The following is a 16,830-nucleotide window of genomic DNA, read 5'->3' on the forward strand; positions in this document are numbered from 1 at the left end:
CTGATTCGTTTTCACATACACACTCACACACACAAATTCATTTCTACACTACCAAGAGTGGACCATCACACAACTCCAACCAAGTGTGGACCTCTGTTTCTGGTCTTTTTGAAAAAACTTAAATCCTAAAGATGGTTTACTTTTAAAGTAATTACCCCCCCCCCCCCCCCCCCCCCCCACACACACACACACACACACACAAACAAACACACAAGCACACACACAAACATTTGAGGCGTTTGGCTCAAGAAGCCCAGATACACATGCAGCTGCAAACTAATACACAGGAACGCTCATGCACATCCACAGATATGTGCATACTTGCACACACAGAGACACACACCAATATGTATTCCTGCAACCCTATCTGTGTGTGTGCACAGGTACACACACGTACACACAAATATATGCACTCACACACACACACACACATTTGGGCATTTAGCTGATGCTCTTTTTCACCTCCACGCACAGTCTTAACCCCCCCCCCCACCCAATCCTCTATCACTAACTCCTACTTCGACCTCCACCCTCTTTTTTCCTCCCTCACCCTCCCACCTCTCACTCCCTCGCTCACTCCCTCTCCTCGCCTCGCCCCTCCGTCACTCCGAGCAGAAGCATACACACAGAAACCAGGTCAGCAACTTGTTAATATTGTTGTGATATTTGTGAAGCGGCGAGGGGGGGGGGGCGTTGTGGAGCACGTGTGCTGCACGTGTTAAAGAGAGAAAAAATGTTAACTAATGTGTCTCACTTCAGCATGATATTTTTTGGCAGCTGGACGGGGGGGGGGGGGGGGGGACTTCTTCTTCAAACGTTGCCTGTACAGAGTGTTTATGAAGGCCGGTTTCCTTTGATACAATGCAGGAACTTTTACGCCTCACAGACGATAACATCTTGGCTTGTCTTTGGAGATATTTTAGGAGAGAGAACCTGTTAGAGAGTGTTGGTTGCTGGTCACCGCCAATGCGATGAGTTCCCTCCTCAGGCTTCGATGCTACTTTTCCACTGAGGCCAATTGGATGCCTTTTAAAGACAGCCGTGTTCAGATTTCATGAGTAAGGACAGCAGATTTGACTTTATTTAATTTTGTGATATCCTTGATCACTAACATTATACTTTAACTAACTTGTTCTGTAATGACAAATGTGAATGTTCTTTTGTTTTTTGCTGAGTTTTTATATATTATATTATATCCCATAATGACCAATTTTCATCACCGCCATTTTGGCAAATTGCATGCACTCTACTTTTAGGTTGAAATATATTTTTTTCCTTCACATATTCACATTTTAATTTCAGGTGATACACTTATACAGTATATAGTACAAACCATTGGTGAAAAATGTGATTAGTTTGATTCTTAACATCAGTTTGGCAGTCCCAATAGCAGGGTAGTTACGTTATCTCTCACGTAACATTAAGGTTGCACGTTTGACGCTTGCATCCGATGCAGGCACCAAAAGTACATTTGACCAATTCCGTTGCATATTTCTTTGGAATACAGCATTAATTTAAAATACATTTTTACTAAAATTACCATTTTGAGTGAACATTTAACATGATTTCATCAATATTTAATTTGTTGCCAATTGTTTGATTTCTTTTGTCAAATTTAATGTTTTTCTGTTTTTTAAATATGTAATTAATTTGAAAACATACTTAATATGTCACCCAACTGAAATATGACTGTTCGTCTTTTGATATTTTAAATAACTAATATTTTAACATCATACAATTGAAGGTCTCTGCTCAGGGTTTTCTTAAACAGCAGATCTCGCAAGTCTGATTTTATGCTCAAGAATATAACACTTTAAACAAAGAACATAAAAAGTAAACATTTTTAAAATTGACACAGTATTTGTTCCAAATACATAAAAAAACAATGTTGAATTAAAACAAGATGCATAAACAATGCCTCTTGTTTATGCTTTGTACATTTTTTTATATGGTGTGCATACATGTATGATGCGATAGATGCATTAGTACTATTTGTGGCTTGACTGAATCTGAATAGGTGTGTTTAAATTTGCTGATAAGATTTGTGTTGATAACAGAATATGATGTAAATAAATTATATTTGATGCATTGTACTATGCTGTTTTGTATCATCTGTATTCCATGAAGAACAGGAAAATGAGTTGAAACTCTGCAGCTTGTTAGCTTGTCAACAAGACAGACAGTGATGGGAAAGTAAAGTTATGTGTTCTCCCCAGGGGATGTGTTTCATTTTTGCTAACAGGAGGGAGGGCTGCATGTCATGTCTGTTGTCACCACATCTTGGCGGAACGCAGTAGGGCAGCTGCTTCATTCACCCTACAGACATAAAGGGTTTAAGATTCAATTCATCGGCAGCGTATCTGTGTGACACCTCCATCACAGAGCTTCTCGGAATAGATAATTGGTTATGGCTTGAACACGATGAGTGTTTTTGTGCTGCTGAGGTACCGCAAAGCTTCTCAGAATAGATAACAGGTTATGATTTCAGTGTGTTTGCTGTCACATAACATCTCTAAATAGATAATTGATTGTGATTCCATTATGCTAAGTGCTTTTATATTGCTTTTCTGTCCTAATGGAAACAATTAGAACAGACAGCACAGATCATTTGTAATCGGAGGAGGCTCTCTCTAGTTCTGTGCTTTTCTTCTATCAGAAGCTCACACTGATGAACTTTCTAAATTCTGGATAATGTATACAGTTAATGTCTTTGGTCTGCATACACTGTGCTATAGCAGAGAGACTTTTTTCATAACATTTTTAGATTCGACTTTGCGTTCACACCACATTTACAGAGGAACATGTTTTCACTCTGAAGTTACTAGGATTCAATAGAGTGCTGATAACATGTCAACTTTTGTGATACATTTTAGCAGCAAGGAGTCCTAGACGACCTCATTTGCCCTGGTATAAAAAAAATGCACTCCATTCCATTCCATTTATTTGGATGACACATTTAGTTTGAAGCATCTTACAATGACACCATTCAAACTCTGCAGGAAGAAGAGATGGTAAACACATTGTGAACGGATCCTATCCAAACTAGCAACTAAGAGGGTAATTAGTGATACATTTTTGCAATCTGTATTTGAATATGTTGTTGTTATCACAATGTTGCCTGCAGTGCGATTTAATCTCAATATGCAGCTGGTTGAAGCTGGAAAACTTTTACAGCCCCTCCAGGTTGCTGAATTACGAATCTTGCTTTGGAGAAGGCATGAGGAGAGCCAATCAGAGACAGAGTAGTCTGTGTCACGCTTTTGCCGTACACTATAAGGGTTCCAAAAGCGTATAATCAGATCGGCTGAGGTTTAAACCAGAACAATTTGCTACTGAAGAACCCTTTTTCGAAAAAATGCTTTTTGTCAAGGGTTCTTTGTGACACTAAGGTTTCCATTAAGAACCATTTTCAACCAAAGAACTCTCTTTAAATGAAAGAGTTATACACAGATTGTTGGAAGCATGATAGTTAAAAGGGAATGCCCACAACTGAGCCCACAATGACCTTCATGAGGAACCCTGGGTGGGTTCTATATTCAAATATAAAAAGGATTCTTGGTAGAAAGTTTGGGTGGGTTCTAGATGAAACTCTTGGAATATAAAACAGTTATTTTATACTGGGTGGAATTATTAGAACCATCACAAACATAGACAGGTTCTCTATATAACCTCTCATAAAGGGTTGTGGGTGGAACCGATCACAGATGGTTCTAGGTATGAAACCTGTGAAAGGGTTTCAGGTAGAACTTTTATATATGGGAATCTTTAAAAAAGTTCTACCGGGATCCAAAAAAGGTTCTCCTATGGGGACAAGTGTGATAACGTAATATTGCTCCCAGGTCAAAGGAAGCAATGGTGCTGTAACTTGAGATAACAGGGAGAGAGTCAAGTGACCTTTCCCCTTGTTGAGTAACTCTTTCCTACACGATGTAGGCAAACTACATCGTGTAGACCACCAACTGTATGAACGCAGTTTGGCCAATCCACTTGCACTAACCTACATTCTTCCTTATCCAGATAACACATCCAGATGCAGTTTTAAACAGGGAGTAAAATCAAGACTCTGTAACTAATCTTTTCTGTTGCTAAAATCAGTAAAGATGTAACATTCGAAAGAAAAACCTGAAAATAAGCAGAAGTCTATTTTAATTTGTTTTGGTTTTCCCAATTACAGAAAACAACTGTGTCGAGCTCTATTTCCTTTCATGTTTTTTTTCTAAATATTCTCGGTGATTTTGGTAAATTTATTTGGTACCTAATCTGGAATGATTTCTTTTCTGTTGAAAGATTTATGTAATGGTTGTCATAACAAATTTAAGATGGAAATCCCCGAGAAAGTCAAGTGATTTTCATTATTGCTCAAGTCCCCAAATGTATGTGTAGAGATGAAGTAAAGAATAATTTGATATACATATTTCTTGGTTTATTTTTGTAACATGAAATGTGCACAAATTTCTACACCTGCATTGTTCTTCTGGCAATACATTTCAATTCTTTATAAACTTTAAAAAGTTTGTGTAAAAGACCAGAACCTCTTTTTCAGGTGAGTGACTTTTACGTTCTCCTCTTTTCTTTTGTCCTTTCATTTTCATAGGAAGCATCACTTCATCCACTCCTGACTTCTACCTCTAAAGATTCTCAGTGGCCAAACTTTGCTACACATATATTTCTGTCATTTTGTTATTTCACAATGATTCATTTATCAGTTTTAGATCTGTCGTCAAAGCCGCCATTTTTCCCGAGGCTCTTTTTCAAGAGAAGGCCGATTCCTGCCTTTGTCTGCTAAAGTTTTCTTCTACTTTTGTATTGTACTTTTTTTTCGCAGTTAGTTCTTATCTCATAGTATTTTTCCTTTCTTGGTTCATCTCTCTACCTCTTCCTTCCTTTATGTCAGATACACCTGTTTGACATTATCTTACTAATAATACTGTCTCAGGTGTTTTTTCCTGTTCACTTTATGGGCACAAACTGAAAATACACAACAGATCTCCTCTGTTTTTGTTCCTGTCTTCAATTTTTCTGTTGTTAAAGTTTCAACCATCCGTGTTGAGGGCCAAGCTCACCGAACGGAATCCCACTCGGCTGTCTTAGTTGTTTTTTTATTTTGTCACAACATGTGGTCTACCTTTTTTGTGACCGATGAAGAGGGCCGTACTATTGGTCCGGCGGCGCCAGGAGCGGTGGCTGCACCGGGAGGAGCACCGCAGGGTGCGGGAGGCATGTCCAGCCTTATGACTGGACGCAGTACATTTGGAGGGAACAAGCGACGCAGGACGACGTCAACAGGACACACCATGAGTGAGGCCCAGGAAGGGAAGGTGACTGGCTTTGTACTGTGTGAATGTGTGTTCTCCCGCAGGCTGTATGAAAGTACTCTGGAGCTAATGGAACCAATCAGTCTGAAATCAGGCTTGTCCACAGATCGGGGGACACTCCACAAGAGCAGGTCTAAAGTTAGCAAATAAGTATTTGCAAAATACCAAATACAGTCCTTTAATATTATGGAAATAAAATGTTATGTAACCATAAGAACCATGAGAGTAATCTGCAGGTGGGAAATTATTGCTCAAAGATGACTTGGCCAGCCTCAACCACACATATTCAAATTGTTTAGGAGCTGAATTCCCTACCCTAATACTAATACCAGACAAAAAGTCCCCACTCAAAAAACATCTTCACTCTCAACATCTCCACACCGAAGAACAAAAGCCCACCCACACATCTCAACTGCATGTTTGGGGGTTGATCTTTCATCTGTTGAGGACATTAAAAACAACATTCAGAGATTGTTCTTTCCCTTTGGTGTTGAAAATGTCCTCCCTGCGCATTACTGAAGGATGTCTGCTCATAGCGTTTCTAAATTACCTCGCTCCATTGTTCTCTTTGTGTGTATCATTAAGCTCCAGTTCCCATGTTCATCCCTTATGTACTGAACTCCCACAGACATTAAATGACGCAAAGAGCAGTAAGTGCAGACGAAATCGACATGATTTCATAAAATCACCTCAACTTGGAGTAAATTCAGATAAAACTTATATATGAAAAAACAGCCAGACATGGTACTTACTACTATGTGCATGTAAACTTGTTTTTGCCAGGTCTTTCAATGTCTTTGTGATTTGATTTAGTATTTCAGATTTCCCCCCTGCCTATGATTTTAACATTACCTCACTGTTTTGCATTGTGTTCTGGTACCAGATCAAGTTGGCGTTCTTCGTGGCCATCGTGGGCGTAGTCCTGACAGTCCTTGGGATGGGGACAGAGTTCTGGGTGGAGCTGTCGCCTCCTAAGAGTTTCTACAACAACCAGGTGTAATATTCAAATTAGCAAACAGGACAGGAGCTTTTCCACATATGACTTCTAGTAATATTATATTCTGAAGTACAAAAAGACATGGTGACAAAAAACCACAGCTAAACAGGGATTTCCCGATGGAAACAAATCTGTTTGGTGTCTCAATGTAAACACTGTACTGGTGTGAAATAAATTATATTACTATTGCACATTTTAAGAAGAACATGCAGGCGATAGCACACATCCCCCCATACTGGCATTCCTTCACTGGCTCCTTGTACGTTTCAGTACGTTTTTATTGATTTTCAGGATTTTGTTGTTTACCTACCCTATTGCTCACTCACTGACCAGTTGTTACTAGTTGTCCTCAGATCACGGTTGAAGCACAGGGGAGAGTTACTGGGCTTTTGCAGTGGAAGCCCCCAAACTCTGGAACGAGTTGCCTCTGTTATATTAGGCTGGCCCCAACACGGCCTGTTTTTAAATCCTGTTTTCATTCTCTAGCTTTTAACTCATTATGAGAGTTTCAATTCTACATTATTGTCATTTATGTCTGTTGTGTTTTTATTGTACAGCAATTTGATCAACTGTTGTTTAAAATGTGCTGTATGAATACATTTGGATTGGATTGTGCTGGAAAAATCTCTCTGATCTTTTTTCTTTTCCTTTTGCAGACATGTCTGACAGCTCACTACGGCCTGTGGAAGGGCTGCACAAAGACCTTGTGGGTGTCTGATATTGACCCAGAGAGGGAGAGCTGTGGACCTGCTGAGCTACCTGGAGGTGACTCACAGACTTACAGACTGGTTGGGTGGCTGTCTAACCTTTATGCTAGCTGACTGGTCTGTGTGAGTGTTGGGAGTTTTAAGATGATGATTGACGGACCAACTGGCCGACTGGACGTTTGTCAAACTCTCGAGCCTGTTGGATAGCTCAATTTGGGGAAGCGAGATAGCATGAATGAGAGGTCTAGCTGAGTCTCTGGCAAGACAAATGATGGTTGGCTCACTGTTTGATGGCTGTCTGGATGAATATTCTGGCTGACTAACTGCCTGAGTCATTGTTACATAGTCTGAGTACAAGAGCAAGTCAGTCAAGTTGCTTTTGGGTCAAGTGAAAGGTTACATCATTTGGATTTTGGAAGTCCTCAGCTCATGGGCAACGATTCTCAGTTTTCTGGTTTGAGTTTCTTGGTCATTTGTCTACATCATCCCACATGTCTATCAGTGATGTGGATGGGTGTATATTACAGTTTGTTAAAAGCCTGGTGCATCTCATATAGACAGCAATGGTAAACATGTGCACTGGTATCAATATGCCGAGGGCCTGAGACCGGTCGGTATAGTAAAAATATAAAAATGTAGTAGTTAATAACCAACTCATTACAGGTTGAAGAACAGCTAATGGAAATAATGAAGGACTGTGGGTTGAAAATGCCATTTGGATGTCTAACTTTAAAACATGTGTTGAAAAGATTATTACAGCTATTTGCTGAATCCCTCCACTTTTCCATGACTCGCCTGTATGCACTCTCCTTTTGAAGAATGACTCACATAAAAAGCAAAACGGAGACAGACTGAGAAAAGTCCACCAGAAGCTGAGTGTGTGTGTTCGTCATCGGTTTCAGACAGGATGCCTGTTTGATTTTCATCAGAACGACTGGGACTGATTCACAGGGTTGTTCACTTAGTGGTTCACAGGGTTGCAGTGTTCCCCGGGACTTTTTAACATGCAAAGAGATAGTCGTAGGTTGTTGATTCCCTGTCATTGACTATGCATGAGTCTACGTTATTTGCATGGTTAGATGATACAACTCCCATCGGTCAACTATCGAATTGCACTAAAAGTGATATAGTCATTCGTTTATGAGCACCAGTGAGCTTAAGACAATCTAAGCTTGATGAATCAAACTGTCTTAAGAAATTGAAACAATGAAAACTATTTTTTTGCAGCCATCACAGAATGTGCAAACAATATATATTGGTAATTTTGGAATAAACACATCGTCAAATTTCACATAAAATCCAAACAAAAAGGAATCTATATTAGCCCAGATTACTTTATTTATTAAGCACATTCATAATTGAATTCAAATTTCGGCTCATTTTAGGCATACAAGCATATAAGCTTTCATCTTTACAGGAAACGACTCAGTTAGTTTTAGGTAACTTCGTCGTTTGGGTTAACATAACTACAGAAGTGCCGTTACTGAAGTATGCAAGTTACTTTGACAGATAATCACTTGTCATTTCACATGGAGAAGAAACATGTTGTTTCCTGGGTGAAAGATCGTCTTTTCTTTGGCCCATTCACCACCACCCCCACCTGGCTTGTGTGGGCTTTTGCAGTCTGGTTCATGATTTCGTTTGTTACTTACAAAATTATTTCTTTTGGATATCTACGAATTACAGCACTTTTATTTTTATATATATATATATATATATATATATATATATATATATATATATATATACATATATACAAAACGCTGGATGAGAACAGCCCGAAATATTACACATTGTTCCTGCAAGTGCATTTTCCAGACGCCCATGATGGAACAACATGAAACATGTCTCCCTTAATGGATAAAGAATAACAAAGAGGAAAGTCAAATTATTGTCAGCCTGCCCTGTCGCAGAAACCCTTTTATTTGTTGATGGGTTTAGAAATTTTGTCAATGGGATTTGAGTGCAGCTCCTCTCAGTGCTGTTACGTCAATAGCTGTTGTGTGGAAGAGAACAACCAAGAACTCTCTGAGGATGTAGCTTTGATCACACTAATTAAGAGTGATATGTGTGCGTGTTTTGCTTGCTCGTGTGTGCAAATGTGCGAGGAAACAGATAGAGGTGTCAAATTCCATTCGATGGCCCAAGTCCAATTACTGTGTAACACATCATCAGGACGGCGGAATGCTAATTGTGCGGAAAGCATTAGACTGTCACCTTGAGCTTGTCATTGTCGTTCACGGCTGATTATGCTTGATGGAGAATTGTCGAAACTCAAGGGCTGAGAGAGAGATATGGCTGCTTGAATGTCAATGAGATGTTCATCAAGATCGTCTGCAGTCAAGGCAGGTTATGTTTACGTTTCTCTCATGTAACAGCGGCTGTTTCTCTTCCTCCATTTTTTTTTGGTCCTCCTGCAGAATCAAACTGCACCTACTTCAAGTTTTTCACCACGGGGGAAAATGCTGTGATGTTTCAGAAGACAACAAGGAAGAGTGAGTCATGCACCTCTTTTCGGCTCCCGTGGCCTCTCTGAACCGCTGTCCCACCTTACCCGCCCACTCCCTGCTTTCTTTATCCCTTTTCTTCTCCTTCACCTCTCCCTCTCTCCCCGCAACCCTTAATCTCCCTCTACTGATGCTCTTTCTTTATTCCTCAGTCGCCTGTCCGCCATCCGCCCCTGTCTTTCTGTGTCCTTTCCTTTTCTTTCTGTCTCCCTTCACCTCTTCGCTGCACTCGTTCAGGTTGGCCATTGTCTTCTCTGTGAGTGTTTGAAATCTATTCCACCCACGCTGCGTTCAAGTGTCTCCGAGCCGTCGTCTAACCTCTCATTTCACTGGCAGCTCCATAATGTGTTAAGATCACAGTGTGCCATACGCTGAATGAACGACAGACGTACATTTAAATCTCATTGTTCGCTGGTGCCACATTACTGTCACGCTATGGTGATTCAATAAATAGCCATGAGTGTATAACACCGTACTAGAATCGGGATTTTAGATCGCACATTTGTTACTTCATGTAAATCTTACTTCATGATTAATATGAATATGAAGTGGAATCATAAAGCAACAAAAGGCTTTACCCTTTTTAAATCTAAGATATTTGTTTTCTTGCTTTGAATGATCTTCCAAAATGATCCTCTCAAAAACCTGAGCAAACACAAACTCTTATGGTCCTAAAATCTGAGCGTAAGCAGCAAGCATGGCTGTCATTATGGGTCGATATCTTTTAAACTTTTCTGTTGGTTGGCTCAACCAATACTGAGTTTGATTGCTTATATTTGGGAGGTTTGTGCATCAGCTCCATGGCCTATGCTTACCCATAATGCCTTTCTCTGCGTAGGTCCACAGAGATGTTTATATGTATCTTTGCAGAGGTATCATGCTTGCAATCAGCCTCCTTCCGACTGAAAATAAGTGAGGAAAAAAAGGGGGCAAGACAATACAAAATTCAATAAAGTTTTATAAACGGGATTCAGAGCATTAATAAAGCAGCAAACAAGTATTTTTGAAGTTAAGATCAAGTGGAGTAATGTCTACCTTTGCAGTGGATGAAGTCTCCCTCTTTGTGTTTTGCTCTGTCAGCACTGTTGCCGTTATTTCCACTGCTAGCGCTTTTAGCATCGTTAGCTTCCAGTTGTCGGCTCAGCCGTCTCCATGTTGAGAGCCATGTGGAGGCAATCCCTCAATCGTAGATAAGCTCTGAATTCCATGAAGAGAACCTTTGAGTTATATATCCAAGAGTTTTCAGGTTGGTCAGATGTTTATTCTGTCAATAATGTACACTTGCACATATCTGCTTGGCCAATGCGATGCATCAACGGTTGATATTTAATTACGTTGCGGCAGGTTTTTTGAGGTTTTTCTTTCTAAAAACCAGTTTACATAGTTATATCTGTTTTCCATAATACCTATGATGTGATGATCTGTCCCCGTTTAACATGAAAATATATCAAAAGTACTTAAAAGCCCTTTGATTTGCCTCATCAATCCAGTTCCAAAACCAAGTTTTCATAATATTGTAAATGTCAGTGATAACAGCACTGTTCTCATTTCTGTGTGCAGATCTGAATGTAGCGGCAGCCATGTTGGCCCTGTTCAGTCTGTTCCTGATGGTGATGGGGGCCATATGCATTACCATGTCTCTCAGTAAAGAGATAGTCTTCTTCCTCAAGCCAGCATCCGTCTGCTTTATTCTGTCAGGTCAGTAGAGGCCACAACACACCGGGCAACTTTTGGGCTTTTAGTGCATCTTTCTTGATTAGCAGAGATTGCTAGATGTTGATAATTCTAGTCTCATGTTAAGACAGTGTCCCAAAATTGATGTCCAATGTCTCTTCCACAGGTCTCCTGGTGCTGGTCACGCTGATAGTTTTCCACCAGTCCGTCCTGGCCTTCCTGGCCAGCGACCACACGGTTCCTCTCCACCACGAGCTGTCCTGGTCGGTGTCGTGCATCGGCTGTGCGGGGGCCGTCCTCATCGTGGGTGGGATCCTCTTCCTGGTGCTGGCGCTGCCCTACAGCCCCTGGCAGAGGTGTCTCCCTCAGAAGGACAGCAGCAGCTAGTGGCCCGGAGGTGGTGTTACACTTCTGGTTCATTAGGAGAAAGGGTGCGGAGGGACGTGGGTGTTTCCCAATGACGTCTTAGCAAAGAGATTGCTTTTCATGTGAACTCGTGTGAATCTTGTCATTACCATAATCTTGTTCAGTACCAAATAGTTTTATCTTTTTTCAATAATTGTTTCCCAGTGACTCATTTTGGATCCCTATACCCCATGGAATATTATTGAGGTTTATTGTTCACCAACATAGACACTAAAAGTGCTAAAAGCTGCAATGCCACGTTACAATAAAATACCCCCTTTTAGTGTTATCGAGTATGGCAATCTTAATGCTCAGATGTGGTTGGGAAACAGCCCTGTATTGTCTTACTATCTTGCAAGGTTTGGAGGCAATTTACTGTTTGTTCATTTATTAAATTACTGTAACTAGTCCTTTGCAACTTAACCCATTTTATTGAACTATTCAACATATTTGACATGAACTCATTGCCTAAAATAAAACAGTTTACAAAAACACTGTTAATAACTAAATTAAGTAGTTAATGGCAACGTTAGTTCTCGGCTAAACTAAATGCATGTTTATGGAGCATATCATATTGATGAATATCAATATTTTGGCTACTTAATTCATCTACCCTGATTTAAAGGTACTACAAAGAACTTTCATGTTGTGTTGATTGTGGCGGTCCCTGTGGACCAAAGCTGTAGTGTTTCCGAGCACCAGAGTCCCTTCAGAAAACCTCTAATTTTACTGCAGCAGGGTCTGACAGTCTGCCCCGCTCAGTCTTGGTTCTGGTTCTCCCGTGCCTCCCTTCCCTCCAGCGGGCCCAGCGCCACACGGCCTGGGTCTCCAGCAGCGTGGTGTCGGTTTTGGGCTCCCAGCGGAGCAACAAGCTGAAGTTCTGCTCTTGGCTGGAGGAGGAGGAGACACTGCTGAATCTCCTCCTCCCACCGCAGCTACCAACCGCAGGTCAAAGGCGACAGCAAAGCAGGATCTGTTCACGGTGGACCGGCCTCTGCTGGAGGATCTGGGTCTGTCCACGGTGGACCGGTCTCTGCTGGAGGATCTGGGTCTGTCCACGGTGGACCGGTCTCTGCTGGAGGATCTGGGTCTGTCCACGGTGGACCGGTCTCTGCTGGAGGATCTGGGTCTGTCCACGGTGGACCGGCCTCTGCTGGAGTCTGAGCTGAAGAAGTTTCTGGTGAAGCTGCGTGCTGTAAATCGTTTCGTCCGATAACGAGCATCAAGAATAACTATATAGAAATAGCCAACACACTCGCTGATCATAGAGAGGCATGAGAATTAAATTGAGACTAATTCCGAACTAATTCCTTGTAGTAACTTCAGAAAGTACATGTATTATGAATGCTGGTGATTTAAACCATGAACTAAATAACTGTGATTAAAACTGAATGAACAGAACAGTTTATTGACCTCCAATCAGAGAACCTCATTTTAGAAACTATTTTATTTTCTCAGTGATGTGTGAAAAAAAGCAATATTATATTTGTTCTACATGTCTTCAGACCTGCCTTTTTGTCTGTCTGTTTTATTGTTCACCAATTCAACATTGAGAGACATTAATTACAAATACATTAGATGCATAGTCATGTGACATTCAATTCATTCAATACATTTTTTTTGTATTCCTCATCAATTTACATTTATTTCAAGCTTTATATGTATTATCTGTCATAAGAGTCATAAGCATAATGATGAATACAACTTGTCTTTCTATCTTTATCAGGTTTCACATGCATTGTATTAAATACGGAACACACTGTAAGAGGAGTACATATGCTTTACTTTAAATTAAGTGTCAGGTAGGTGCCACGCTCTATAAATTGTTTGACAGGCAGATAAAAAGATTTATGTTGGATTGGAAGGAACACGGTGTTAAATCAGCTAAAAGGTGTGATAGGCTGCCATGTTGTTACCGTCAGTGTTTTTCTTGGATGATTCATGTTAAAGCAAAGTTCTTCTCTGTGCCTGAATGGAAGGTGAACCGACTCTACAACTTTTTTTTGGGATCTGAATCGATTGAGTATGAATGACTTCATTTTATTATTAAACACGACATGAATATTTAATGTCTTCCACGCTCAGGTTCCATTTCTCTCCTATTCTGCACTTACAGTCGCCGCCTCCTCAATAGCCGTCTTCATGAAGCGTCCCGCTTTACACCTTGTGAGGAACAATGACTGCGCTAACGAGTCCTCGTTGAGTTTGTGCTGGATTTTCATCGGTTTTTAATGTAAAGCATAACATTTGACTTATGGTTAGCATTAAGCATACTACAATACCTGTACTCTGCAATAAGTCATTATTTAGAATAGTTTTCATATTCTGTTTTTTTTAAATATCCATCAATCTCTAAACTTTTAAAATAAAACTCTGATCCTAACAACAACAACAACAACAATGTCGCCATGTTTTCAGTATTATCTGATACAAAGAGATATCCAAAATTCCCTTTGTAAAAACCTTTGACTCTAATATGTCAGCAAAATGAAAGCTGCCTCAAACTAGCACTCTGCTGGTTGTGTTTGGAGCAAACCCAATGTTTACAAGTCTTGTTTTCTTTGTAAATAAATCCTACCAGGAACTAAATGAAATAGGAAACAAACCAGATGTGAACACACTCTTGGTCTATTACCAGACTGAATGTGTCACAAAGTAAATATGAAGCTCAGGTTCAGACACACCCACTGCTTATTACAAACCAATGGATTTGTAACATATGCATTTTAAATGAGGTTGGTAAGTTATAAACACATTACCCATTTCAATTAAAGCTATGATAAAAAATAATCAATTGTCATTAGTCTATAATATTGGTTGTATATTCTCTGCCTTTAAAATATCTCATCTCTGCTGCTTCATGAACATAGGACATTTCAGCTTCCATGACGTTAACCTTCTTTTGGATTCTAGACTTTTAACTTTCCTGAGAGAAGTGAGTGAACTGTGAGGAGCAGCAGGAAATAAGAGGAGGGTAAGAGGCCGATGACACACAACAAAGGTCCCGGCTAAATTTGAACTCAGGATGTTGCAGTTGCATGTTACACGATACAGTACATACTTAGGCTGCCAGACCACCAGCATGGCCCTTTTACCTTGTTCTTTAAACCAGTCGTGATAAACAAGTCATTATTCTGATATTTCCGACGGCGCCCGAAGGCAGCGTACTAAGTAGCTCACTGGTATGTGGCGATATCATAACGATATCAGTGTTACTTTGGAATAAATCAACCAGGTTTTAGGTGTGCGTGACCTTGTGCAATGGGTTTGGATTGTTCTGACTCGCGGTTCTCAGTCCCCACACTGACCTCCTTCCAGGCTCACATCTCTCTGAAGCGTCTCCCATGCTGTTTGGCTGCGACCTCCTGGCTAAATATAGACCGTGGCCAATAGGACTGACGTGGCAGGAGAAACACAAACCTGGAGACACGCCGTGCACACAAACACTCTCAAATTCACTTGTTCAAATGCACCAAGTGTCAGCTTCCTGTGTGCGCAGCGCTCCAATTTGGTGATACACACCGGGTGTGGTCACGATGTGAGGACCCGCTTTAAAACTGAACCCCTGACGTCACGCATTCCCACCGTCATCCAATCCGCTTCACTGCACCGCAGAGAATCAAATTATCCTCCGGGGATTCATATGAGAAGTCCTGAAGTGAAGTGAGCTCAGATCTTGAGTTGTCTTTTCTTTATGTGTGCTACAAACCCCGCCTCCACCCCCTCCTGTGTTAGGTAGGTTTTTACTCACAGCACCTGTCACTCATGTTAATGTGCCGTCTGAGTACGGTGAGCAGACATCTCAGTTTGTCTGGGATTGTTCCAATTTCAAGCTAGGTGTGCCGAGTTCCAACAAATATCTGTAAAACACTCAAATGTCCTGGTTTTCCAAATTTTCACCACGATTCAAATAATTACAATATTGTACATGTTTGCAACAAGTTTGGCCCAGTTTAAGATGTTCTTTCATTACATTACAGTCATTTAGCAGATGCTTTTATCCAAAGCGACTTACAATTCAGTATCTATCTACACACCGTAGACGCAGCTACGGGAGCAATTTTGGGGTTAAGTGTCTTGCTCAAGGACACATTGACATGAGACTAGTAGAGGCAGGAGCCGAGGAATCGAACCACCGACCCTCTGATTGAAAGGCGGCCCTGCTCTCCACTTATCCACGGTCACACCCCACATTATTTGGGGTGTTTCCTCCTCATTATTACCTGACCCAATATAAAAACATATCACCACGTGTGAATTCAACACTGATTTGTCTGTCGACGTGTCAATCAATCAATGTGTCATTGTGGAGGCTGCTATGAGGCTTGTAGCGCTCTCTAACAGAAACCGTTGGCTGTCACGCCGTAGAGCAGGGCGGTCTATTATAAAGAGCATTCAGGATACTTCCTCCGTTAAGTACCCAGCATTATGCACTCACTGGTGCATTTTTGGTCGAGCACGATCGCTGTCCATGGGGCACATACATGTGCACATGCATCAACGTGCTGGACACTTAATGGTCCTGGTTTGGGGGTTTGGAAATATGGTCACCCTTATTCTGAGGAACTAATTGGATATCGCTTGCTTACAAACTAGAAAGCCTTTTAAAGTAGCTTATGTCTCAGAGGTTTATCAGTGAACAACCCATCACTGCGTCAGACATTTTGATCAATGACGCGTGGTTTACATCGGCGTTAGTTGAAAAGCGCGGCGCTTTGTATCAGACGTCGAGGGGCACTGACCGACTGAGCGGTATTTGACGAGTTGGGAGCGAGACCGGGTTGTTTCAACTGTTTTTGAATTTAGTTGATATTTTCCTCTAATCTAACATATTGTCATGATTTTGCGGCACTTACACCGATTAAATACACAATTTGCTATTCACGATGTCAAGTGTTTCTTTCTACACCATACATATGTTAACAAAATGAAATGCGTGTCTTCGAGGATGCATGAAGCTTGGGGTGTGAGGAGAACAATTTTTTTTTTTTTGTATTCAGTCTAGATTAGTTCGCTTTGCATAGTTTGACTGTTAAACACTCTAATGCCGCACCCCAAAAAAGTAATTCACTCTCAAACGTCACCCAGTCCAGCGGAAAGGAAATATACTCCTCCAATAAACACGAGAACTCGTCAAGTGAAGAGTGTACTCAGCGGAAAATGATATTAAGCCCTTAAATATTTGCAGCTTTATTGGCTGAAACCCAGAGCAGAGGTGTGTGGGA

General features: G+C 40.8%; 1 protein-coding gene across 3 annotated transcripts; it reads left to right on the forward strand.

The window, feature by feature from the left end:
• The first annotated feature begins 558 nt into the window (after positions 1 to 558).
• LOC137872456 (voltage-dependent calcium channel gamma-6 subunit-like) lies at positions 559 to 13,718 on the forward strand. Of its 3 annotated transcripts, none has more exons than XM_068710663.1 (7): positions 559 to 636; positions 4,595 to 5,318; positions 6,199 to 6,309; positions 6,969 to 7,077; positions 9,440 to 9,514; positions 11,087 to 11,224; positions 11,367 to 13,718. In XM_068710663.1, the coding sequence occupies exons 2-7, from the start codon at positions 5,115 to 5,117 to the stop codon at positions 11,585 to 11,587; spliced, it is 858 nt and encodes a 285-aa protein (XP_068566764.1). In that variant the 5' UTR covers positions 559 to 636; positions 4,595 to 5,114; the 3' UTR covers positions 11,588 to 13,718. The 3 variants fall into 3 exon arrangements, with proteins under 3 accessions (XP_068566764.1, XP_068566763.1, XP_068566765.1); XM_068710662.1 differs by lacking the exon at positions 559 to 636 and adding an exon at positions 963 to 1,058; XM_068710664.1 differs by lacking the exon at positions 559 to 636 and adding an exon at positions 963 to 1,058 and having other exon boundaries at positions 5,146 to 5,318.
• Positions 13,719 to 16,830: the final 3,112 nt, after the last annotated feature.

Source organism: Cebidichthys violaceus, unplaced genomic scaffold (assembly GCF_023349555.1).
Source record: "Cebidichthys violaceus isolate CVI_PGR_0920_01 unplaced genomic scaffold, fCebVio1.0.p SCAF_16, whole genome shotgun sequence".
NCBI lineage: Eukaryota > Metazoa > Chordata > Actinopteri > Perciformes > Stichaeidae > Cebidichthys > Cebidichthys violaceus.